Below are 26843 nucleotides of genomic sequence, written 5' to 3'. Positions count from 1 at the left end.
GGTTGGGCTACTGTGTCCAGCATAATTCCAGTGATCTTTCATCTAGATGTATCCTTTCTTACAAAAGTTTTTCTGCAGTGTGATTAGATATCAGATGTGGAAAAGCAGCTGAAAGCCCCAGACAGGCAAAGTTGATTGTTCCTTAGCCTTCTAGGGGACTGTTAATCTCAGTGAGAGCATGTATTTTGATTTTTCTCTTGAAAATAAATAGTAAAGATGCTGCGTTTCTTTCATGGTGCTTTCTTTTTGACTCTCAGATGTGATTGATGATCATCTGCTTCTGGGTTATGTTCGTTTTTCAGAATGTTTCAGGGAGCTTTGCAGCGTGGAAACTAATTCAGTACTGAGCGAGTAAGTCCATATATGTGCTAAACCCATGGTTAACCTCAAAGAGACTGTTATGTGAGATGGAGGCGGACGGAAATGGGTAGATTCTAAACTGAGCTTTTAAAATAAAAGTAAATGGAGTGAGTTGTTTAATGACCTAGCATTGTAGCTTTGCTGTCAAGTCAAACACTGGAAAAGCAGGTTCATCCTGCAGAGGAGAGGAAGGAAGAGCCAGCTATCCTTCTCATATCTTTTGGGTGCTGTGGCTCACAAGCTTCTGCTCTTTATGATGAGACACCCCCTTCCCACCCCCCCAGTTCTCAAAGCAAAGGAGCTATTTAATAGGAAGCTGCCAGTAAGGAGCAACAAAGGAGTTCCTCCCTCTTTACTTAGCCTTGGCAGTCTGGGAATCAGTTCTGGAGCATTTGGTAATTACAAGCCTAAAAAAGAAGCTACCAAACAAAGACGTTGAACCTGTATCCTTTTAATTATGCTGTTACTGCCTTTAGGCCATGCAAACAACACCCTTTCAACAGGATTCTCAAATGCTAGCACTGCCCTTTAGCATGGAGGCCTGGCATACATTTTTAGCTCTGTTTCACCTGTTTTGTTACTTTGCTACATGGGAGAGGTATTGGGTGGTACTTCATCAAGGGCCATAGCCACACCAGTAGCTTTGGAAAAGCCAGCCATGCTGAGGTTTTCTGGTTAAGAGCAGCTTTACAGGCATCAAACCAAATCATCTTGCTGCCACACTGGTACTTTTTAATCCTTCTGCTTTTCCCACGCAGCTTCTAACATGTTCCAAAATCCCCAAGCTTTATGCTGCTGGTGAAACAAGTTTCATGTCTGGATTCACTGTTGTGGGTATTTTTATTGTGTTTAATTTTGAAGAATATTCAGGATGTAGACACAAGTGTGGCTTTGCTTTCATTTTTAAGTGATCTTCCCCCTCCGTTCTGGACACACACCTCCATGGTTCCTTTCTTTGTCATCCCATTGCTTGTTTTTTTCCCCAGTGTCTTTTATCTTGTGAGTAAAGTTTGAACAGTACACAGAAAGTTAACTGCCTGGAGTCTTTTAAGTATAAGTAACACGCACCCAGTAATAAGCTGTCGGTTGTTTTTTTGCTGCCTGCAAAGAAACATAAACACAGCGCTCATTTCTGGCAGGTTTTTACTGTCAGAGTTTCTCCTATTATATTTATCTTACAATTTGCCAGGGGGTGAAGTTATTAAGTTTTAGCAGCAGCCATCGATCAAGTTCACAAGTTAACACGATAAAGGCTCTGTGCCGCTCCGATCCGGGAAAATGATGATCCTCACTCGGTAATTAACTAAATGAGAAAGTTAAATCTTACTTGAGAGCTGGGAGAGATGAAAGAGAGGTGTTTGTCAGTTTCTCAGTGGAAATTAGAAGCAGTTTTCTGCAATTCCCTAAGCTGCTGCTCTGTCATATTTTACATAAGCACTGGGAAAACGTCTTGTAATTAGTGCTGTCATGGAGGATTTTTTTTGCTGAAGGATGTTGGAATAATTCATTAGATTATCAAGAAAGGCTTGTGTCCTGAAATGATTAGCACAGTGAAATTTAAACCATTAACGATAACAAGTTTAGAGCTTGCTGCAGTGCAGAGGCACCCGGGGTATGTCTGTGCCTATTTCAATCATTTCTTATAATTAAACATTATGTCCTCTTTTTTCCTCCCCTTCACTAAAACCCATCCAAAAATCCTGTTAAGGTGGCTCTGTCTAGATCAGTGACTTCACCACAACTGGCCGTGCAAGCGGTTAGAGGTGAAATGCTGCAGTTTCAATTAAGTAGTAGATCTCTCCATGTCAGAACCTGTAGTCCCAGGGAGTCCAGGAAGGAGGGGAGAAGCCCAGTGTGACCTGTTGGTACTGGCATGTTGGAGGGAAGTATCTTCCTTTTGTCTAAGAAAAACTGAAAAATTTGCAGTGGTGGTCCAAGTTCTCAGTCTTTTTAGAGCTCCAGTATGAAGATGTTTTGAAGGTTCAGAAGGTTCCAAACCTCGCTGAGACCATTGAAGCCACACTCAATAATCTAAGAAACAGCTTTTCTTTGGTTTTGACTTTAAGAGATGTCTTCTTACCTTAGGAAACATATAATCTGAGTTCATCTACCCTGTGGAAAGTGCCTTAACAAAAGTCCTCTGCAAAGATGACAGGACATGGTGTTTTTTAAAAAAAATTACATAGAAATTGTGACCACTCATATGGGTGGAGAAACAGTATACCTGTACCAGAATCAGAGAACTGTTCTTCTGTTTGTTTTTATTGTGCCTTAGGAGGTTTCTTGGACCCCTGTACTGAAAAAAACCCAAAAGTCATATATGGGGTAATGCTGTGATATACCATGGCTGTTTTATTTTATTTGCAGAGTACTAGATTTATCCAGGCTTAATTTATCTGTGGTGAAATACTGCACCTTCCTATAGATGCAAGCCATTATTTAGATTAAAGCCCTTTCATATATTAGACGTCTTCTACTTCACTGGGCATACAAATGTGCTTTGTGTTAAATGTAGCCATTTGGAGAAATGGTCTTGTAATTACGGACTGCAATGGAGCATAGGACGTAGCTCCCTGAGCTAGTACCAACCTGAGGCACGCAGTCCCCCGGGTTTCCTGGCGCAGCTTACTAGCTCTGGCACACCATTGTAGGAGGACGCCTCTGCTGTTCCTACAAATGAGGAGTTGTGCCTAGAGCCAGCTTGAGCACCTCTCAGCCCACACTTACAGGGGATTTTGAACAGAGAACCGGAAAAGCTTTATCTGTTCCGAGTAGTTTGCTCTGTTACACCCAAACTTCCTCCCAGGTGATGGACTACCAGTGCTTATTCTTCTTTGCCACTTTTGGAAGTGAAGCTTATAAAAAAGCATGACCCTAAACAGTGTGTTTGGATGGATATTCACCCTAACTGTGTGGATGGCATGTGGGACAGTTCTTTCTTTTTCAGATGAGGCCCAGCTATTGTACCAGGAGAGGGAAGAAGCTGGAGATGATAATGTGTTCCAGGCAATAGTTGCTGTTACTGTTCTGAGGTAGTTTGTAATGAACTTGAGGCAGTTGATCAGAATAATTGAGTCACCAGGGTTTCTCAGGAAGCCAAATCGATCCTGTTACTTAAAGTAACTGCCCTCTCCCCCATCTCTTTAATAATACAGATGCTTGATGTTGTTGTTTTTTTGCCCTTTTTTAATAACGGATCTTTTTCACTGAACCCCCAGTGAATTTTCAGTAATCTTCAAATGAAAATTATGGAATTTTGTTCTGAACTCTAGCTACAGGTTGTCTGGGAGAGACATTTGAGCATGTATTGTGATTGAGTGATTTGGGAGCCCTGTGAGTTCTTCTGCTTCTGCCCTGCACAACTGATGTGTTTGTGGCTTGCCCTGTCCTCCTGGTCCCTTTCTTGTGTAGACCATAGGACCTGCTGGACACACCATAGCTACCTCTGGGCTTGTCCTCGATTTTTGATGAGAAGCCAGAGCAGGCAAGGGTGCAAACCAGGTCTCAAGTTGACTTTGTCAGAATGCAGCTAAAAGTATTTGCATGTCCACTAGTTTGGACATAAACACAGTAACATTTTTAGTGTGTTTTTTAGTAGAATCTCTACATAACCCTGAAACCCTGACTTCCAGAGCTGTTACAGGTGTTGCTCAATGGACTCCTCCATTTACTCATTATTCCTACCCAGGAGGCTTGTATGCATTTGGGATCCAGGCAGAATGGGTTGTTTTGTCCCATCTAAGCCATCTGTCTGTACACACATAAGCCATTACTTGTTTTTGCATATGTTGCATCTTCTGTTTGATACCCCAAACCAATGTTTTTTTAGAGGTAACTGGGGAGCTGAAGGCTGCTGGGAGAAGAGTGCTCAGGAGGCAAGGAAAGGCTAGAATCTGGTGTCACCCTGTTAAAGGAGTTGCCCCCTTTGTGGTCTTGGCACATCAGCTGTCTACTCCACTCTAGCTCAGCATATTGGTCAGACTTCACAGTCTTTCACATTAAAAAGACAGAGCTATAGGTTTTTAAAAAATGCTTTGTAGAGAGAACCTGTTGTGAGCTGCACAGCAAATAAAATGAGAAATTAAGTGAGATCAAGCTTGTATAATACAAAACCTCTCCACTGTCTTAATCCAGCATTTTTACAGGGGTGTCTGTTATGCAGGCAGTTTAACTGCAGCAAAAATGACCAAAATCCCTTAAGAACGATGTTCAGTGCAGTCCATTGATGATAATTTTTTTTTTGCCAGACAATGGCCTACTGTGGACTTTGCTAGGAAAAGTCCCAGCCTTTCACGCCTTCATGACCTGTGACTGTGGACTTCATGCCCACAGTCCCTTGAGAGATTTCTCTCTATAAAACATTAACCTGAGAGAGTGTGTTTCTTTCCTTCTGCCCAAAAACTTGGTCTGCAACTCACCTGTCAGTGCTGTCCCTGTGGTGACCAAACGGAAGCATCACTCAATCATAGCCCTTGTCTTGCAAGATCTTACTGGGCACATACAGAAATTTGCAGGGAGGAGTGGAGGTAAAAGTAAGGTTGAAAACACTGAACTGCAGAGTTGAGCACTGATGATGTGATTTCCATGTTCTGTGTTGTCAAACAAACTTAAGGCAAACCATAATTCAGAAGTAGCAGAAACTTGTTAAATTGCTTGTTTAAAAAGACAGCTAATTACTGTCTATTTCTACACTCTGTCCAGCTCTGCTGGAAGTGCTGAAAAAGGGTATTCAATTGGATTTTGTCTAGAAAATGAAACATAAATGGTGATTAGTTGAATAGATTTTCCAAAAAGCTGTTTGAGTTGGGGTGCTATCAAAATACAGGAATTATTTACTCCTGAGAAATGAGAAATTCCTGCATTCTAAATCCAGTTTTAGTAACTAGAATTTGTGGTCTCTAAATAACCCACTGTTTTGGCACTTGCTGAAAGAAGGCTGCTTTGCTGTTTTTTTCTTTTCCTGTAAAATCAGCTAATCCATGCATTAATTTTAGCTCATTAGGTACCTTTGCAGAGAGATTTAGGTAATAATTTTTTCCCTAAAAGTTAATAAAGTCTCCTGATGAGGTTGATGTCTGGAATTATCATCATGAAACAGAAATATGGCACCTCTTTGTCAATGTTTTATATATTCTGATATCTGTAATTTGTTTCTAATTATCTTATAATTAATAGAGAACCTGTAAGAGTGTTTTGTAAATAAAGATGATGTAATAATACTGACTATTACTGTAAGCTCTCTGGTGTTAAACCATTGCAATGAAAGAGAGAAAATCACATTTTCAGCTTTAATGCAAACTATTTTACCAGTATGGGAAAAAAATAAATTTCCAGCAGACCGTTAATCTTACTTGGACAAAGAATATCCTTGCAATGTAAAATGTGCACTTTTATTCCAGTGAAAGTGTTTAGAAAGCAGAAATGGTATCTTGCTATCAAGTAGTAAATTGAAATGTCTGTGTTTTGTTTTATCCCTGAAACTCTTCTTTGAGCTGAGTTCTTCTGACAAGATATTAATAGTGCTCAGGACGTTGAAAATCTTTTATTCCATGAAAGATATACCAAATATTAAGGTGTGGTTTAGCTGGCTTTGCTCTCAAGGTATAATTTTATACTCAAAAGAAATAATAGTTTTTGTCTCATCCATTTTATGCATTCCCTGTGAATTTGAGCAGAAGTCCATTCTTTAGAAAAGCAACCAAAATACGAATGGAGTTTTCTCCTGGTTCATTGAAGTAACTGGTAACTGTAGATTAAGAGTCCAAAGGCATTTTCCTGTTGCAAGATGTAAATAAAACTGTATTTATGCTAAATTGTCACTGAAGGTTTCCCATCTAACCAGAGTCCTTTGTGTGAATCTCTGGCTTGAACCAGTGCGATGTCCTGCAAGGGTTGCAGCTGATGGTGGCTGCACTCCCACTGACAGCACCAAATGTGCTTTTGTCCTTCTGCTTTTTCCCTCAAAAAAATAATAAAATCACGTGAGCTTCTTTTCATGTGTATGATTTGGGTTTTTATCTCCTTTCTGTTTACAGACAAAACTTGCCAATGGCACTTCCAGTATGATTGTGCCCAAGCAAAGAAAACTGTCTGCGAGCTATGAGAAGGAGAAGGAACTCTGTGTCAAGTATTTTGAACAGTGGTCCGAGTCTGACCAGGTGGAGTTTGTGGAGCACCTCATCTCCCAGATGTGTCACTACCAGCATGGACACATAAACTCATACCTCAAACCCATGTTACAGCGGGACTTCATCACTGCACTGCCAGGTATTTCTGCAGCAGAAGGAGCTTGATCCTCCATCTGGTCTTTCAGAAAACTGTTCCACTCTGGCCTACCCTGCTGGAGAGTTCTCTTCTAGGGTCAGTTTGCAAACCAAATTATAGCTTTTGAATGAAAAACTCTATACAGGTATGAAATACAGTAATATTTTACTTTGTATTCCTGTCATCTCTCAAGGCACATTCTAATATCTAATTTGGTTAGGAGTACATGATTGCTCAGAGATGTGTGATAAGGATAGTCATGTCAAGCTAGAGGGCAGGTAGTTGTACTCACCTGCCCACAACAATGCACGAATAACACATTTTTTAAAAATTAAAACTACTACTCTTTCTGGTTGCTCAGCTGAGGGTTTCCTTTTTCTTACTTAGATTTTTTTTCTCTCTCTCTCCTAGTAAAATACCTTCTTGAAGCCATGACTTTGATTAAATGTTTATTGCTAATAGAAAATGGAGGACATAAGATCAAAGGATAGAAGTGTTCTGGTTTTTGCATCTGTGTAGTGCTTTCCATTGAGAATATTTTCCCTGCTGTTCTCAGATGTTGCACTGGCGTATCTCACAGAATGCACGCCTGAAGTAGTGTATGTGCAGTTATATGTTGGCCTTGTCTTATAGACAGGAAGCTGAGGCTGTGGGAGATAAAATACATACAGCAATAGAGTTTCTGGCCCAGATTGAAATTCCTGGCTCTTTGGTCTTTTTTTTCAGATCGTACCTCTGCAGATAGATAGATAATAGATTATCATTCCAGTGGCATAGGTTCTTAGTTTGATACAGACCTGAGCAAATACCACATATGTTGTGTATAAATAGTTAGCTGAAGAGTTTCTTGCCAAAAACTTCTCTGAATATCTTTGGAGAACTGCTGGTCTCCAACAATTTCTTCAATCCAGTAATTTGAACATTCTTCAGAAGGGGTTTCTTGACGTGAAATTTCAGTCTAGGGTTAAAAGATAGAAAAAGCACATCTAACTGTAAATTGTACAAAGCATAGAGGCACTGAAGGAGTTTTGCTATGAAATTAAACACTTATACTCACTGGATTTTTAAGCTCATTGTGCCCAGTAATCAAATGGCTGTTGTAGCATTAAAAAAAAAATCTTAGCTATGCTAAGTACCTACTTTATGTTAGTTTTTAGTAATCCAGTGGCAATAATCTCATGTACTTAGTGCAGCATTATAACTTGTGGAACTGTTCTGTTTCAGAAAAGCAGGGAATATTTTGAAAGTGCATTGGTTTCCCTACTTTTAAAGAGGAAGTATACACATAGCTACATACACAATTTTACGAGATCTTTCTCCACAAAACTCCATCAGAGCAAGCCAACATATGTCATTTGCATTTGTTTAATTCATCCTACAAGCCTTTTAATGAAAATTTTGGGAAAGTGTTGTAAATATTTTCAGAGGCATTCAAAATTTCTTAGCCATATCACCTTTGTTAGTGGTCTTTCACAGTTACTCTGGAAGCTGCTAATATTACTATCTCAGAATGCAGAACAGATCTCAGAAGGCAGCTATTCTGTGAGTATTTGAATAGTTGTGTGAACTATGTGCTTAAATAATGGATGTGCATCAATTTGCATATTTGCAAAGTGCTAATGTCCTAGTGAATATAGCTTTAAGGGAGAAAATTTGGCAAGGAATTATATTGGCACAGACTCTGCAGTTCATGCAGGATGTCCTGAATATAGGCAGCTTTCTAATGAGGGGAATGGAAAAGAGAAAGGTAAGAAACTGCATAAGAAAGAGCAATGAACCTACAATTTTAAATGAAATCACATAATGATAAAAAACCCCACAGTTTTAGTATTTTTTAGCTTTCTGAAATTCTCAAGTGTTCAGTATTCTGATTTCAGTTTTACTCCTTAATTCTCTTGCTCTCCTCCTCGAGTAAGTATAACAGTAAAACTGCTTCAAAATCAGGAGGTATCTTATCTGTGTCCTCCTGTCACTATCCCAAAGACTGATTAGAATTAAAGGTAGTTTTAGATCTTGAGCATGTTTAGAGTAAAAGTAGCTCGGATTATTTTCCCAGTACTTTGGACAGAATTAAGGTTGTTTGAAAAATACAGCTTAACTGTGTACTTAACAAACTTTGTTTTGTTTCTGAAAAAAAAGTTCTCTGCTTAGCATTTCCAAGCTGTTTAACATTTTTTATGAGGAAAGTCATTTTTATAAGGGTTTCATGTGTGAAATAACTGAAACATTCTTGCTGTTGTGGAGGGCTGAATGGCTAATCGTGTTTCACATCAATTTAGTAAAAACTTCTGTGAGCAGAGATTTCTCTTTCTTAAGGAAGTCATGCTTTGTTAGGTGTATGTCTCAGAGGGTTGTGCTGTTCCTAAGAAACCAGACAATAAAATTGAATTTGCAGCCAGGCCAAATCCTCTGCCCATCCACTTATCATAAATGTGAAGAGGAGAGGCCAAAACATTAGTGTTCCTTCTCTGGGAAGGGTCTAGGATCAGCAGCAAATGATGACTAATGTTCATGGAAGTTGTTGCTACACTTCAAGATCTAAATGCAACTACTGATGGTCCAGAAAGGGCAGGTGGGTCAGAGGCAGACTTAGGGTGAAGATTACTGTGCCTTGCTTGTGCAGCATAGCCCTGCTTCCTAAAGCCACTGGCTGTTCTGCATATAAAGTAATGCCTTGCTGTGATGCTGCTGACATAAATCCAGCAATACTAATACTACACAGGCAGGCATTGTAAATGTCCAGGTGGGTCTGCAGAGGTCTGTAGGGCCCATTGGAAGCAACACAGACTGGGAAAGCAGATATGACATTTTCACCCAGTAGAGCTCAGGGCTGCATGTGTCAAGGTAGGGAAGCTGGGGAACGTGATGTCCATGTTTGCCCTACTGAAGTACAGAATTCCTGCAAATTCCTGCTCAGGTTCACTAAAACATTGTATCTCTCTTCCCACAAATTGCTACCATATCAATCTAAATTTACAGGCACTCTTCTGTTGTTTGTTTTTTTAAAAGAATTTTTTGTCATGGCTGTATATATCTTTTCAGATTAAATACATAATAAAAGTTGCTGATGCTTTTATTTCTCCAGGTTGACATCTAATTTTGCATCTATAAAGATAAGAAATGTCAGACCTCTTTCTGCACTCTCTGGTTGTGCATGATATCATTCACATGCTTTTTCTACATATGAATAGAATCATAAAACTCTGGGCTGCATGTCTCACCCAAAGTATATTACCAATTTTGGATGTCTGAAAGGAGCAAGAGGAGGCATGCTGAATTTTCTCAGTTTCATGCATTGGAAGATAATACTGTGATCTTTCAATTTAAAAAACCCAGTGGTTAGGCCTTTTGTGTCTCATGAACTTTAATCAGAATCAGCTGATTGCACCAAATTTGGGTTTGCAGAAGTATGGACATGTGACTGTAAAAATGCACTTATTGCTTTCGCTGTCACAAGGAAGGGCCTCGTCTTTGAGGCTGTTGTTTTAAAGGCAAGAAAAGATGTATTTAACTCTGTCCCAAATGTGAACAAGGAGGAAGATGCATGTAATACCAATCTGCCGTGCCTCTTTTTTGGTTGGTTTGAACATTATGCCTGAGGGATGATGGGGTATAAACTGCAACTTTCACAAAACCTCTAAAATTTGACCTGTGAAGTGAGATAATCTCTTAATGATGTGTCTCACTTGTGAATTAAACAGCCTCCAAGAGAAGCTGTATTTATGCAGCATCTCATTTAAAAGGCATCTTATTTTCCTGAAGTCTTGCTTGTGATTAAATTTGAGTGCATAAGGGCACATTTTTACTGAATACATCCATCCAGTTAAGAAACGTTGCATAACCTCCCTGGCCCCCAGCTACACAGACGTTACATTGGGCTGCTCAGTGCTAACCGGGCAAGTGCTTTACATTTTGCTCCAATCATGATGAAACAAAGCCAGTCCTGGTATTCACACTGGAAAATATTTGTGAAGTATACCATTTTGATGCATATTTTTCCTCCACCCACTAAAATAAATGAAGCTAGGAAACCTGCTTCACTTTCTCTTTACACAGCTTCTCCTTCCGTCTCAAGTTCTCTGTGCATCTGCATATCTTTCCCTCCCCCATGTCTAAAGGTACCACTACCCTTCAGGGCACACATTGGGAATATATATTTTTTTCTTCATTACGTTTAAAAGCTACTGCTTTAGCAAAAACAGCTTTTGAGCCGTTGGAACATGAGAACAGCTGTAGCAGTGAGATGAGAAATGGTCCTAATATAGAGAGATTTTGGGGGCTGCGTTGCTGAGTTGGAAATGCCATCCATAGAATATCCCCCTAGTGCTAAAACCCATCGAAATAGATTGGAATGACTTCTTGGATTCTTTATTATTTTTAATGACTTGTTGTGTTATATCCAAAGGAAGTTGGAGAACACTGTTCACTCCTGAACTTAGCTGCAAATGTTCTTCTATGCATTTGATCCTGCACATGGAAGAGGAGATGGAAAGAGAGGGTGTTTTTGTATTAGCAAGGGGAGTTGTTTTATACTCTCTATTCTCCCCAGCAAATAATTATTTTTCTTTCTCCACCAGCTCGGGGATTGGATCACATTGCTGAGAACATTCTGTCATACCTGGATGCCAAATCATTGTGTGCTGCTGAGCTGGTGTGCAAGGAGTGGTACCGGGTGACATCGGACGGCATGCTGTGGAAGAAGCTCATCGAGAGAATGGTCAGGACAGACTCCCTGTGGAGGGGTTTGTCAGAGAGGAGAGGATGGTGAGGAAACTGCATTTTCACCTGTTTTGCCGCCATTCAGGACAGTAGGTGATCTGTGTTTCAAACCATGTTTGAAGAAGGATATTTAGCACCCTGGAAGATGGTGTTGGTTCCAAAACTGACAGTTGCTTAGGGCATCATTTGGCTATGCAGGCAATGGGAGGGCTTTCTCCTCACTTTCCTCCTTTGATCATGCTCTTGTCCCACTGTGACAAGTGAGATATACAGACTGAGACTTTTACACCCAGCTGTCATTTGATTCAAATTAAGAAGCTATGTATGCCCCAGGGGAACACTAAACTAGTCAGCAGTTCAGAGCAGAAGAGCTTTTTTAGGGGTGGCAGTGGAGCTGCATTTGCTATGAATTAGTTGTTTCCTGATAGGTCTGTTTGTTTTCCTCAGCAGATTTTCACTATTAGATATCTGTTTAATTTTCAAACTGGAAGCTGAGAGTAGGTACCACGGAGAATAGGAGACTTTAGAAATGCAGATAGATTAGTTAATAATAATCTGGAATAGCCTTACTACAATGTGGGTCTCACTCAAGTTTGAAGCTGCTCTGTTAACATTTCATTAGAACTTTCCCTCTCAGGGGTACGTCCTTTAATACATAATTTTCGTTTCCAAGGGTGTCCCTAGGATGTTGGCAGAAAGGAAGCTGGGTATGAATATTTCATAAACAAGATAAAAGTGACAGCTCAGGCATTTTGGTTGCTATTAAAAAGAAAAAGATACAGAGTTGCAAACAAAGACTCCTGTTTTATGGTTAATTTTGTTATACTGTTTGTCTCAGGAAGTAAGGGCAAGTAAATCAAGATTATGAAACATCCTTTAAAAATAAATACTATTTTGATCTTCTTCCAACAGTGTAATGGCTATAAAGAGTGTAAAATAAACACAAGCATGGCAGTGGTAACTTTTGCATTCCTTTTAGTGCCTTATTCTCTCCGGGACTTCTATTTTTGCTCTGTGTTGTTGAGGTCATCATAAGTCCGAAGAGGACTTAGAGAAGTTATGTAGTCCCTCCTGTTTCCCAAAGGCAGAGCCTTGTTTCTCTTATGTTTGTGTAACTTGTTCTTAAAAAACTTTCACTGATGGAGATTTCCTAGGTCTCACCTAGGCAAGGAGTTCCACTGTTTCACTAACTTTAGTGTTAGAAAGATTTTCCTAAAATCTAGACTATCTTCCCAGCTAGAGTTCAGCATGTTATATTTATCCCACATAGGCACACAGCAAAGTTTCTCATTCTCCTATTTGCAGTGATCTTTTCCATGTTGGAAGATGATCGTGTTTCCTACATTTTTGGATTTGCCAACCAACCAAGCAACCATAATCCTGTGTTGAATTGTCCTCTTGCCATTCTTGTTTTTCTCTGTTTAGACCCTCCCCAGTTAATCTACTTCATTTTTGGAGGATGGTGTAATCAGCTGGGTGTCTTACTTCTGCTGAGGCATCGCCAGAGTTTGGTGCTGTGAGAGGCATGGCTTTGCATGCCAAATGGAGGACACTCCGTTTCAGACTTTCCAGTGGGACATGTGTACTTTTTTTTAATGGTGGTATAATACTATGCACTCCCTGTTCTATTATTTTTCATTAATTAAAATGCTCAATAATGACACATCTAGGACAGACTCCATGCAAGATCCCAGTTGCTGTCCTGTTTCACAGTGCATCATTGAGAAGTTGTGCTTTCCAGCCATTTGTGTGTCTACCCATGAGCTCTTCCAAGACCAAACTTCCGTTGCTAAGTCACGAGAATAGCTCATGAGAAGAAATTAGGTCAGTCTGACATGGTGTGTTCTGGATTGATCAGTGTTGCCTGTTGTTTGTCACAGTCACTTTCTAGGCACTCATCTGATTGACTGTGTGCTCTTGAACTTCTGAGCCATCAAAGCTGTGTTGGACAGTCCATCATTTCCTTGGTGAAACTTACTCCCTTTTTTTTAAATGCAAGAACTACATTTGTCTTTTTCCTGTTCTGTGGAGCTTTACTTATTCTCCACATCTTGTCAGAGATCATAGGTGATAGTTCTCAAGTTACTCCTTCCAGATTTTAGAAATAATATTAACACTGATTACATCACACAGGCCCATGACATTTCTTAAAGAGCATTTGGAAAATCCTACTTGTCATCTCAAAGGACAGTCACACCCTCTTACTCTCTTAATGTACCTCTTTGTCAGATTTACATTACGTCCCATTATGTTGCTTTGACACAACCGGAGCAAGTCATGCCTTTTCAGATTGCCTTCTGGCTAGCTCTGGAAGATGTAACTGCAGGCATGGTGGGGTGGTTAAGAGACACAGACAAGAAATACCCCATGTAATTGCATCTCTGTCATATAGAGCTTTATAGCCTGTAATCAACACTAACTCTGTGCATGACACAAAGAGGTGACTAACTGGACAATTTGGACTGATAGATAACTGGTGTTATTTGCTTACAGCTCCTTACTTTGCACACGGGCTGCCTGATTTCAGCATTTGCAGCGTGTGGTTTACAACAGAACCCCCCAGTTCCACAACACAGTAGCCTTCACTGACAGTTTATTATGGAGTAGTAAGGTTTACACAGATGCAGAGAAATATAAAACAGAAGTCCAAAATTTGGGCATGATTGTGTCCATCTGAATACTTGATTGAATTGGCCAGTTATCAAAACCTGCAAACAATAGTTCCTTTTATCCCAGACCCACAGCCCAGTGGTCACTGGGTTGCCTTCAGAATTGCAAGCAATCCTTTAGATGTACTGTAAACAACTGACTCTACATGGAGCAAGGCAGGACTTGTGGGCAGCAACAAGACTTTGTCTTAGGTCAGCCAGTAAAGTTGGAAACAATAGACATGTATACAGGCACATAGGCCTGTATACAGATTGTTGTAGAGCTACCCTATCTTCCAGGATGTGTCCTAGGTATTCTGTGTATCTTCAAAGCATTTTTTATCTCCCTGGGCCAATAATTTTCTTGTGTGCACTTCCCAGTGCGTACTGTATTTGAAGAATCAAGTTATTGCTCTGGCCAAAGTGGAAAGCACCTTTCACTCAATGCATACTTAAATTACTTTATTTAAAGAACTATCAAAAGTTGTTTTATTGGGGATTTGTTATTTTGTTTGTTCAGTCCTATAGTTTGCTACCACCCTATACTGAGTTCATTGTTAAGATTTCCCTAGTTCTGGTACATCAAGGCAGCTAATGTACAGTCTTTCACATGAGTTTCAAGATATACTGTATGGAAAAGACAAGAAAGAAATGTGCAAGGAAGCATTGAGCAATTAATTACTCCATAATGGAGCAAGGGAGGGAGAAGTGGAGAGCTGGCCCAGTGTAAACTCTGTTCCTCTGATGCCAGGATTACACTCAGAGGCATTTGTGCCTCTCTCCATTTTGTGAGGCATGTTGCCAGGCAGAACAGCAGTTACTACGCCCATGGTGGGGTTTACTAGCTTCCACACCGTGTTTGGTGGCTTCTTAACTTCAGGATGAGGAATTAAAGTTTTTTACACAGCAGGTAGTGATTGTCGTTTACAGAAGTTTTTTTTGTGCAAAAACCTAGCTTGGGATATGAATATTCCAAATCAGGGTTGAAATGAGAGAGGCACCACAGATGAAGTGTTGCTTGTCAAAATACAGTAGTAGCAGTAAAATGTCCATGTACCAAAACTGATACTGCTGATGCTAGTGCAGATAAAACTAACCTTGAATGCATAGTGAGTTTGAAGGCTCCTTGGCTTCTCTCATTTTCTTTGTACACTCTGTTTTAAATGTGAGCTCTGATATGAGCATGTGTATTGTGGTCATGAGCCATTCTCACCTCCTGTTGAGTTGAATGGACTAATGTCCATAACAGATAATATATTTTCCTTCCCTGAGTGACTATGCACACATTTTTCATGAGCATTTCAGTGTCAAAATGAAATGCGGATATGTTGCAGGGCAAACAAGCACGGAACCACCCCATCTTACTGAGTAAATGAAGTTCAAATGTGAATCTGTATGTGCTTTTCAACAGTGGTTACCCATTTGTAAAATGCCAGGAGGATCTTTCTTCAAAGTGCTGAAACATTATTTGTGCTTAATAGGAATGTTCTTTGTCTTCCAGGGGACAATATCTATTTAAAAATAAAACTCCTGATGGGATTGCACCACCCAACTCCTTCTACAGAGCACTTTACCCCAAAATTATACAGGATATAGAGGTAAGGTAACAGCTTCCAGATATGGTGGTGTTTGGTTGTTGTTTTTTTTAAATCTCCCTGATTTATTCATGATGCTGAAATTGTGACAATATTTTGTTCTAATGAACTATTTCATGAAATCTGATGTGTCTTGTCCAAAATTTAGATCCAGGACAGCTATTTCCGGTCCTGGGCCTTAGACAGAGGATGAGTTGGATTGTTCAGTGAGCTGTTTGCAGACAGAGTCTCTACAACTTGCACATCAGATGTTACAGCAGCACTATAGTGTTTTGATTTTCTTAGTTCCACAGTACTTTGCTCCACCCAGTGCAGTTGAGAACTAAGATGTTATGGGAAGAAATTCCCATATGGCAAGTGAGCCAGGGAGAAAGTGCACTGGGGAAGACTGCAGTCCTGGGACCCAGGGAAACAGGGAGCAGCTGAGCATCGTTGCCTTGTACCTAGTGTGAGCAAAATGCCATGTTCTGGTAGTTTCCTAATGGCAAAAGCAGTGCTCAGGCACTGTTGTAATAAGTCTATACAAACACTTGGCTAGAGCTCAACTCAGACTTTGTCTTCAGCTGTTTAGTCGTCGAGTCACGGGGGTGTGGGGTTAAAGGTTAGAGACAGAAAAAAATCTTTTAGGTCACTTTTCCTTCCCCATTCCACATAATCACTGAATTTTTCTGACTGGAAAAGATCTTTCAGATCTTTGAGTCCAACCATTAACCTAACTCTACCGAGTCCAGTGCTAAACCATATCCCTAAGGACAATTATGTCATTCTTTGGGCCTATTTGCAGGAAAAAGTGTGAAGAAAGGTGTCTGCTGTCCAAAACCAAGGGGGAGATAGTTCTGTGCTTTTTTTTTTTTACTTCTCTTTTGCCTCCTGTCTCTCCTCAAGACGATAGAATCGAACTGGCGGTGTGGAAGGCACAGTTTACAGAGGATCCACTGCCGAAGCGAGACAAGCAAAGGGGTTTATTGTTTACAGTACGATGATCAGAAGATAGTAAGTGGCCTACGAGACAATACTATTAAGGTGAGAATGCTCCAAAATGGCATACTAATGGATTGCAGTGTCTGTGCTGCAAATAATAGTGTCCTAATTTCAGTGACACCTACTTAATCTCTTGTTAGTATCCTTGCCTTCGCCTCCCCTCACCCGACACCTGCACAGCATGTATACTTCTTTTATATAGCAAGAGAGGCACTTTTTTGTACAAACAGGCTTCACTAGCAGAGTTTTTGTCCATCAGTAATTACAGGCTATGTAATTACTGTGCCCTGTACCCTGGTGAGAAGGGTAAAACCAATGTTTGTAGTAAAGCTAGTAATATCAAAGATGTTAATGTATTGCACCAAAGAGCCTGTAGAAGACTCTTCAGGCACTGCTAATGGTGTTCTAACTGCACTGTGCATGATGTGTTGTTGTAAAAGAAAGACCAGTCAAACCAGCAGTTGCTGAACAGTGAAAACCTCACTGAGCTGTCTGGTTTTGGATGTTTGCTATCTTAGATCTGGGATAAGAATACATTAGAATGCAAGCGAATTCTCACCGGACACACAGGTTCTGTCCTGTGCCTCCAGTACGATGAACGGGTGATCATTACTGGATCTTCAGACTCAACAGTCAGGTGCGTTCTTGTGATTTGGAGCTTTCTGTTTGCCTCTAAGACTTTTGCCTTGCAAGCTGCCAGAATGATCTTTTATTAAATGTGTACTGTTCATTTAGTTCCATGTGAAGTATTTCAGCATATTTGTTCAGGAGTGTACTGTCCTTGCCTATCAGATGTCTGTGCAAATGACTGTCAAGGAGAAACGAGAACCTAAGCAAAGGCCAGTCAAGGTCAAGATGACTTAGGAAGGCCACCAAGGTTTTGCATGTTCTGGTACTCCCTGAGAATGCTTTACATTCTCCCTGAGAATAACTTTTTAATAAAAATTTGATTGAAGTTTTCAAAGCAATTCTGAAGATTTAGTCATCCATTTTAATGTAATTTTAACAAAAGATGCATGATTAGATCTCCTGTGACTTTTAATTCCATTTCAGCATGATGCTTCATTTCATTCAATCTTTCTAACCTTGCATTCTTTCCAGTCTCCAGCAAAAGGCTGGATACCTCACATCAGCACTTGTGGTGCAGGTCATGCAGATGTGAAGTCCACTAGACATACTACAAGATCCCAGGGAATCTGAGACTGCTATTTAAATACAGGCACATATGAGTTAGTAAATTGCAATATGAACTTGGATGTGAAAGAGCACGTCTGTCTTCTCCTTATTGTTATATATTCTCTTTTGTCAGAGCACAAACAGTGCCCATGCAGTGAAGTTACAGACCACGAAAAGCAGTGTCAGTGGCCTTTTCTGAAGCTATTATTCTGTGTTACTATGGCTGCAAGCTCCTTGTGGTTATCACCAAGTTTGCATGTAAACTGTGACTGTTAAACAAATAACCATTAAATTTAATTTCTGATGTGCAATGCATGCTGTCTTGTGGTGCTGCTACATTTTGGGGTCCTATCATTAGTAGGAATCCAGAATTTCAGCAACACCACCTGCCTGAATACAGTGTGGGAAATGCACTGCGTTACATAGATTGCAAAAGGAGAGACTGATTTCTGTAACAAAAACTATCATCTTCCATGTCAAGCCAGGCAGGCCAAATCAGAGACTGGCTACTTGCCCAGAAATACTTTGTTTCCCACTGTATCTGTAAATGCTTGTACAGACCCCAGAGGCAAATAGGATGCATCACTTTTTATCCTTGGGTCTCCTCAGGAAGTGGGGCTTCATCCAATAGTCAGTACAGATGGGCTCTTAATGCTTCTGAGGTCTCAGGGATGCACTTGCCCAAAGAAGTCAGTAGGTCTCCAGCTCCTGTTCAGTTTGGCAATCCTGTCTGCAAACTGCTCATATGTTAATGGCTCAGGTCTTTAGTCTGACAATTTTTCTCCTTTGCATTTTGTAATTGGAATGTAGTTTTCTTCCTCATTTATAGTCTATAAGTTGATGTACTTCAGCCTCCATAAGTTAGAAAATAATACATTAGAAGTCTTTCTCACATCCTGCCTTTTCTTACTGCTTGTCTTATTGGCAGAGGAAAGTTTAAACTTCTGCAGTGTCTGATGTGCCTGATGATACAGCCATTTTCTGTTCTCACATAGTATATCTGGGATACAAGTGTTACAGTGCCAAAGGAAATCTCTTTATGAAGGGTAAAAGAGCTTTGCCAACAGAATAGCCTAAAAGAAACATTTTTAGGGCTTTAAGTCTTCATTTCAAGTCCTAGAAGTTCTGTATGAAGCCTTTGTCTAACTTTCATCTTAAATTATCTTTCAGCTGAAACAGTTGGTTCCAGTAACATTAAATTGACATAAATACTCTGTCTTAATTTGGGTATTCAGCACATTCCTGGAATGTAGCTGTGCACCAGATGCGCTGCAGGGTAAATGCAAGTCATGGTGCAACTTGTGGCAATTACTTATATTTGTTTGAAAAGCATTATCTAGTCTTCTGCTTCTGTACAAATGATCCTTTGAGTTGGTAGTCCTGTGAGAGAGATCAAAAATTACACCTGTCACTGAACTTGCTTCTCCACAGGTCATGATTAAGTACTAATTGACTGGAAATGGAGTATGTGGTAGGCTGACACAACCAGGAAACATCAGTCTATAAGGCCATCAATCTCATACCTTTCCTCAGCACTAAGTTCCCTGCATTAAGAATGCTTTTTTCCTGGCTGGGTTATTTTTATGGTGTTAACTGCATTGCGGGGTTTTTAGCTGCTGGACTGTCTCAATGTCTGCAGAATCAAGGGGTTTATGAAATACATCTTTTAATGAACTATTTGATAGATGTAGATTTAACTTGTGGCGTTTGCTTCTCTAATGTTGCTAGAGAGTCAGTTACCTCTCTCTGTCCCTCTCTTGCTCTGCAGAAAAGCTACTGTACAGTTTCTTAACCCTCTTCTCTCTGATTTGACATCTGGAACTGCAGGGTGTGGGATGTGAACGCAGGCGAGATGCTGAACACACTGATCCACCACTGCGAAGCGGTGCTGCACCTCCGCTTCAACAACGGGATGATGGTGACGTGTTCCAAGGACCGCTCCATTGCTGTGTGGGACATGGCCTCACCCACAGACATCACCCTGAGGAGGGTGCTAGTAGGGCACCGAGCTGCTGTCAACGTAGTGGACTTTGATGACAAGTACATTGTATCAGCATCAGGTGACAGAACTATAAAGGTGAGGTGTTTCAGCAGCTTTTTGTTTGCAGCACTGGGGTATTTAATAACCAAGAACAGTGACCCGGCAGGGAAGATGATCCTTGGCAGTGATTACACAGATCTTCCTCTAGAAGCAGGGTTCTGCTGCTACTTCTTTCCACTTGTCCTTCCTCTGTTGAGCTTGCACAACTTGTTTACAGAGCTGTATGGCAAATCAGATCCAGGTACAGATGCGGTTGAAAAAGGACTTTTTTTTTCCTGTGTTCTTTTTCAACTTGACTACTCTATAATGTGTTTTAGCATCAGTCATTCAAACAGTTGTCAGAGGGCAGCATGGGGACAAAAGTGAAGGTGAGTGGACAGGAGTCACTTCGGTGTTACTGCTGTGATCCCAATCTGCAGCATGAAAACTGAGGGAAATCAAGATCCTGTGTAACTAAATCATAGCCTGAGAGTGCTAAAGCCTGATATTGGAAGCTAATTCTCAAACAGTAAGGCAAAATCCTTCTGTCTACAGTGACCTAAGCTGCTAACAGTTGCAGACTATGGTTACAAGTCATTAGAGGGCTAATTTTCTCAGTCTTAATGATAGCATCTTCAATTAAGAGCATTCTGGGTGCACCTATATAGCATACAGATACCAGCTTTTGTTAGTCTCTTCTTAATGATTTTGTCTCTGTGTGGTTCCTTCCCCTCTTCCTGTCACAGGTATGGAACACTAGTACCTGCGAATTTGTGCGCACCTTAAATGGCCACAAACGAGGCATTGCATGTCTGCAGTACAGAGACAGGCTAGTAGTGAGCGGCTCCTCAGATAATACTATCAGGTGAGAGACACTCCCCATTGCAAAGTTCTGTGCAAGTATTCCCTGGGTTGTGCAGAGGACAGACAACTGAAGTGCTCTTAGCCTTGTCACCTTTGAAATATGTCGTCTTTGGTATAGAACACTGGAAACTGCTGAAAAGAGATATTAGAAGCAAGTTTTACTGTGTTGTCTTTCATCCTCTGTATCTCAAGAGTCCCATACTAATCAACAAGTTGCATTGCTCTGACAGTTCTGGTGTATGAAAGAGCTAGTAAGTACCACTTTCTGTGATACCCTCTTGTGATATTTTAATTGGGCTGTGTGTCAAGTTAAAGGGGTCAGATTTGCAGTAAGAGGCATTTAATCCTCTGCAGAAATCCTGCTGGGCTCTTGCCAACTCTTCTTGTGGTACTTGGCACCTGGTTAAGTTTGGAACAGCTGGTTTAGAGCATGAAGTTCAGTTTGATGCCTTTTGCACTTCTCCAGCTGCCCTGGTTGCAATCTGAGATTTAACTCCTTCTGGTGTCATGAGCCAGGATTTCTCCCTACATCCTGCAGCTGCTTGCAGAGGGATGATCTACTAATCTCAGTGGGTACAGAGCAAGCTTGAATAGTAGTGTACTTGTGTCTTTGTCATTGCTTTAAGTAATTGTCTACCTTCTGATAAATCTTGAAAGCTGGACTGTGTAAGCAGAAACTCTTCAGTTTGCATGTCAGTAATAATCCTTTGGTTGACATCACCAGGTCACTGTGCCAGATTTTAGTATGGGGCTGTCTGACAGCATAACAAGGAGAGCTGGAACTTGTGTCTCATAATCAGGGGGAAAAGCGTAACAGGCATTGTGTAAGGGTAGCACCACCTACACATGATGAGAAGTGCACTTCAAATAGAAAAAAATAACCCTCTGCAATTGTACTATGAAACTTTGTATCAGAATTGGAGTAAGAAATAGTTAAATATTACAGCAGTTAGGGAAGGATCCAAAATATTGCTTGCAATGCTAATAAAAATAAATGTCAAGATAGTGATAATACTAAAGAGGAATAAAGTTACTTTTATACTTACATTGGACAAAATCCCTAGTTGACAGATAAATCGTGCTAGAATTTCAGGAATGTTTCAGTGAATCTTAATGGAAGTCAACTTTGGCAGCTGTGTGGGTAAGGCACAAGACTTACCTGGTCACATAATTTTCTCCCAGGCATTAGCAGAGGGCACAAGTCAGTGGAAGGGTGATAAGGAAAGGGCCAACCACTAAGTTATCTTTGTGGGTGGCTTGGTGCTTTCTTTGTATGCTTGATTTTAATCTACTGTAAAATGCCAGATGTTGTGTGTTGGCCTTTCAGAGAGGCTGCCTCCTGATACAGAATTTGAAGTTGGTTGTTCCTCCGTTGCAGGGAAACTTTTTTCCAAAATACAACTCTGAGATTTCCAATTTTGCATCTGTAAACATAAGGACACATGAACTAGCTGAGAAATTAGTATTTTTCTTCTGTAGGGAGATCCCATGTAAAAATGGTTTAGGTTTTGTTTTAGGCCAGAAATTTCACCAGTGTAAGAGGACACAGCTACATAGGCACCACTATTATGGTGTCAATTTCCATCTGATGGAAACTGGTCCGTGTCTTAGCCACTGGGGCCAAAGTTCTTCATTGCTACAGACAAGCTAGGGGGGAGGAAAAAAGAAAAAAAAAAAAAAAAAGATAATTTAGAGCAGGAAAATAGAATTAGACTACATCATCTTGGGTTGGTTTTTAAACAGGTGGTTGATTTGCATGTGTGTATTCAAGCTCTTGTGTATGGACACATGCAATCTGATACCGGACTGTTCAGATAACATTCTCCCTAGGAGATGGGGTTTCAGGCTCAACTGCTTTATGTACATATTCTAGCTCTGCCAGGACTTCAAGTGACTTAAGGGCTGAGAAAATTGCAGATCTCCTTCTGCTCCCAAAGCTATAGGAAGAGAGAGTGGTAGAGTTTTTGACTGCATATGCTTTGTGGGGATTTTTTTTTTAGTTAGTTAGTTAGTTCTCAAGCCTGAAGAGTTACCTTACTATTTGGTCCTTTGACTATTTAAAGAAAGGCATTTTAGAAGGTTATCAAATCTGGAAGATACCCTTTGCACCAATTCTTCTATGACATTCTGCTCTCACATAGTAGTTATGCCTTTTGTGCTTGAAGGCCCATTTCCCACATGGCTAAAGACATGATCATACCTTCTAATCCCATGCAGATTCAGGTAAACCTCAAACTGGGACCTGAAAATACAGGCCTGAATTAGTGTGATGCAGCCTTTCAGAGCTGCTGGCAATCTCAGGATTGATGGCAAGGAATGGAAACACATGGCGTGAAGGTTCCTGGCACAAGATTGCTCTTCAAACCTTTCTGCACCAGTTCACTTCTGGCATTGTCCATCCTGTTCACAGTCATTTAGACACTTAACGTTCTCTGACCAGCCAGAGTGCCTTTGGCTGACCTTTGCCATGGAGTTGCTTTCTCTGACCTTGACTTGTGTGCTTGTAGTCACGTGAAAAATATTGGGATCTTCACAGACTCCCGAAAGATCAGCTTCATGGATTCATGAATCATCTGTTGTTCCTCCTTGTTCTCAAACATGTACATAGACAAATCCTTTCCCAATTCTACAGTGATGAAAGTTCTCTTCATTCCTGTTTCTAAATTGAGAGTGACTTGTGGTGGCAGGACAACTACCACATTATCCACCAACCTTGGGCACACATCCACTGGATCTAGATTCTTCCCTGGAGGACCTCAAGAGTAAAATACATGAGAACAATTTACCTTTTTCTTTGTCTCTTAAGTAAAAGTGACCTGAGCCCTCAGCAACTGTTCTGCTTGAGATGTGCCACCCAGAGAAATTCCACAAACCATGCGTATTTCTCACTGCTGTGAAGTTCATGTCAGTCTGGACACTAACTGAATGAGCATTTAAGAGCATTTGTGATTGCTTTCTTTCAGCTGTGTGTCAGGAAGTCACAGCAGATAGCAAAAGCTATTAAAAGATTTCTGTATGAGCAGAGCATGTCTCAGCCAGAGGTGGAACATATCACAGAATTTCAGTTCTTGTAGACAAATAATCTTTCTTTGTCCAGGGTAATCAGGAGTCATGTTAAAGAGCTGACAAAAGTATGGAAAGCAGATAGACTTACTTCTTAACTATTTCAGGCGTTTTCAGCATATTTTCAAGGTAGTGTGCAAGTATAAAAATGAATGCATTTTAATTTATTCTCCATGTTAAAAGTCCTTTACAAAGCCCAAAGCTCTGAGATAGTTACAACTGAGAGAATAATGTATTGCTGGGCTTCTTACTGGGACAGTGTGTGCTGGTTTTGATGCCAAAACTATTTTAAATTATTGGATTCTTAGAAACAGCAGAGCGCCACAGGAATTATTTGAAGACAAGAAGAAAATGCATTACAGAATCATAGAGTGCCCATTTTAGCTTATGCATTAGGTGCCTAGATTACAGAGTAAACACACCTTCAGTGGGAGAAATGACAAATAAAAGGGGCTCGTTCATTCTCATACTTTCATCACTGTGTTGATGTCTTAATTTGTCTGATGGTAGCCTGCAAATCAGAAATAGGCATGTAGGGGTACTGAAAGGGGCGTGTGCCCTGTGAAGGTGATCTTACTGGTTGGAACCAGCTGCCAAGGGGATTGGCAAGTCTCCCTCTCTTAATGTCTCAAGGCAGGATTTTTATGAAGAATCGACTTCAGTAAAATAAAGTTTTAAGGCTCACTGTGAAGGTAACTGGGAGGTGTCCTGTGTTACTGGAGCAGTAGATACTACACACAGGTGGTCTTTAAATTTCTGGATCTCTGACTCATTTCCCGTGTGACACTGTAACATGACAGGGTCATGTTGAAAACCACACATCTGCTTAATGACAGGAAGAGGAATGGTGAATGTAGTTTATTTCTTCTTTGTTGCTTCATCATAAACTTTATATCCAAGTTTCCCTTAACTACATGTAAAGACCAAATGTTTTGTTGCGATGGTCAAATATTTAAAAATTCTTAGTGTTTTGTCCTACTGTCTTCCAGGCTGTGGGATATTGAGTGTGGGGCATGTTTACGAGTCCTGGAAGGCCATGAAGAGTTGGTGAGATGCATCCGCTTCGACAACAAGAGGATAGTCAGCGGGGCATATGATGGGTGAGGCTGTCAGTGCAGTCATCCTTGTATCTTCCTCTCCATCTCATTATCTCACATCCCACTTTGTTGTGTCTCCTTTATAAATATTAGACTCCTTGTCTGTCATACCAAGAGGACCTTTTCATGGCGAGTAGATCAGGACCATGCTACAAAGTATACTTTTTTTTTTCATCTTTTGAAATAAATCAGCATTATTTGATGTGTCTGGTCCAGGTCTTTAGCTTATAAGAGTATCTGACTGACTCACCCTGAAACTACTTCTAGCTGAACCACTGGTAAGAACAGTCTTTCCTATCTGTGGTTATTTCTTCTGAACAATTTGCCATTACAGACTGGTGTCTGCACTTCCATGTTTCTTAGTTCACCTGCTCTTTAGATGGTTTACTTTGTTGACAGCATTTATTTTTCTCCCATTAAGCTCTAAAAGTTTTACAAAGGGGAAGTGCAAGAACCGTGTCTCTAGAGCAGAGGGATTGCTGTAATTTTCCTTGAACTGGTGTATTGGCTAAGCTGTACTAACAGTTAATTCTATTCTATGAGCACTTGCTCTTTTCTCATTAACAGAGCCATGGTGTTTGTCTATGTTTCCACTACTAGGAAAATTAAAGTATGGGATCTTGTGGCTGCTTTGGACCCCCGTGCTCCAGCAGGGACCCTCTGCTTGCGAACCCTTGTGGTAAGAGCTTTTGGTAGGGGTGGTGGAGGGACCAGAGAAGTGGGTTTGATCAGTGCTATCTTGAGACATGAAAATTCAAGTCAGCTTATCCTCAGTCTGCAGGAGCTAGAAATCCTTTCTAGGAGTATGGCTTCTTTGGGTGCCCAACGTTTTTTTCAATGTTGCAAGCTATAAAGCATTAAAATGTAGAACCTATGGAGATTTCATTCACTTTAACAGCTTTGTTCTGTGATTTGAAGTTAATAACTAAATCCATTTTTGAGAGTTGTCCTTCTGGGGTTCTATGTGTCAGTGGGTTTACTTTTACCTGTGTTTACTGAATGATGTACTAGTGTGTTGTCTGAGTTGCTGACACGAAATTCCTTAAAGCAAAGGAGTACATTCTGAATTTGAGGAACAAGAACAAAAATACCCTTGGGATTTCTTTTAACTGGCTTTTGGGTGTTTAAGGAAAGAGAAGGTAAGGACTGAAACAGACAGTAAAATTGCATCATCCTCAAACAGGAACTACTACTTTAATGCTGTCCATTGATACTTAGTGCAGGTCTTATGATGTTGTGGTTAAAATATTACTGTGTGAGCAGTAACAGCATTCACAGTCATGCTTAACAGTGGCTCTGTGCTGGTCTTAGTATAATATGGGGAGGTTGTGAGAAAAATGCCAGTACAGCCAAAGCTGTGGGATGCTTCCTAGAAGCATTCCTCCATCACATTCACCCCAGAAATCTTGCACTGTTGTTGCTCTGACAGAACATGCCCTAGGGATAAAGGAAGATCTCAGTCTAGTACCAAATTCTCATTGAAAAAGAAGTACTAAATTAATTTATTTTTTAGATAAAGAATGTTTGAACAGTCTTGGATCTGGTATACATTAGGCCTTTTCCTGCTGTGGCCTGTGACTGCAGTCTGTGCTCTAAACCAAGATCATGCTGAGGCTGTCTGATTCTCTAAAAGCCTGGTTACCTCTCACCAGTTGAGCCATGGTAGCTGGCCTTCTGCACACTCATCATCCACCTGAGTTGCTACTGTTGCTGTAGATTTCACTGAACTATTTCCCTTCGCATTTGGCACAGGGTGTGGGGGTTACTGTGACTCAGCTGACAGGCAGTAGATCATTAAGCTGTTCTAACTCTTTTCCAATCGTGTATTTAGACCACTAGCTGCAGAGTAAGAGTCTGTAAGAGCCTTGGATGCCTGCAGGTACTATGTTGAAAAGCCTTCTTGTTAGCCAAATAAAACTGCAAATAGTTTCATGGCTGAAATTCAGAAAAACCCTTTGTCATCAACCACCCAGTTGCAAACTATGGAACAACTCTGTGCTCATGAGCAGATATCCTGAGAGTCTCAGACTTCAGCTTCATATTAGCAGCATTCCTG

At 40.5% G+C, this 26843-nt stretch overlaps 1 protein-coding gene across 1 annotated transcript in view; it reads left to right on the top strand.

The window, feature by feature from the left end:
- The window catches only part of BTRC (beta-transducin repeat containing E3 ubiquitin protein ligase), an 87653-nt gene that overhangs the window by 58390 nt on the left and 2420 nt on the right, over nt 1-26843 (top strand). Inside the window, exons 4-12 of the mRNA XM_010000081.1 lie at nt 6396-6627; nt 11202-11388; nt 15493-15589; nt 16472-16609; nt 17086-17204; nt 19571-19820; nt 20510-20628; nt 24680-24790; nt 25388-25466. Coding sequence (XP_009998383.1) covers nt 6396-6627; nt 11202-11388; nt 15493-15589; nt 16472-16609; nt 17086-17204; nt 19571-19820; nt 20510-20628; nt 24680-24790; nt 25388-25466 — 1332 coding nt within the window. The remainder of the gene's footprint in view (nt 1-6395; nt 6628-11201; nt 11389-15492; nt 15590-16471; nt 16610-17085; nt 17205-19570; nt 19821-20509; nt 20629-24679; nt 24791-25387; nt 25467-26843) is intronic.

This window comes from Chaetura pelagica, unplaced genomic scaffold (genome assembly GCF_000747805.2).
Source record: "Chaetura pelagica isolate M959 unplaced genomic scaffold, ChaPel_1.0 scaffold436, whole genome shotgun sequence".
NCBI classification, from domain to species: Eukaryota; Metazoa; Chordata; class Aves; order Apodiformes; family Apodidae; genus Chaetura; species Chaetura pelagica.
The sequence above is the reverse complement of the archived record's forward strand: the minus strand, read 5'-3'. Positions and strand labels throughout refer to the sequence as shown.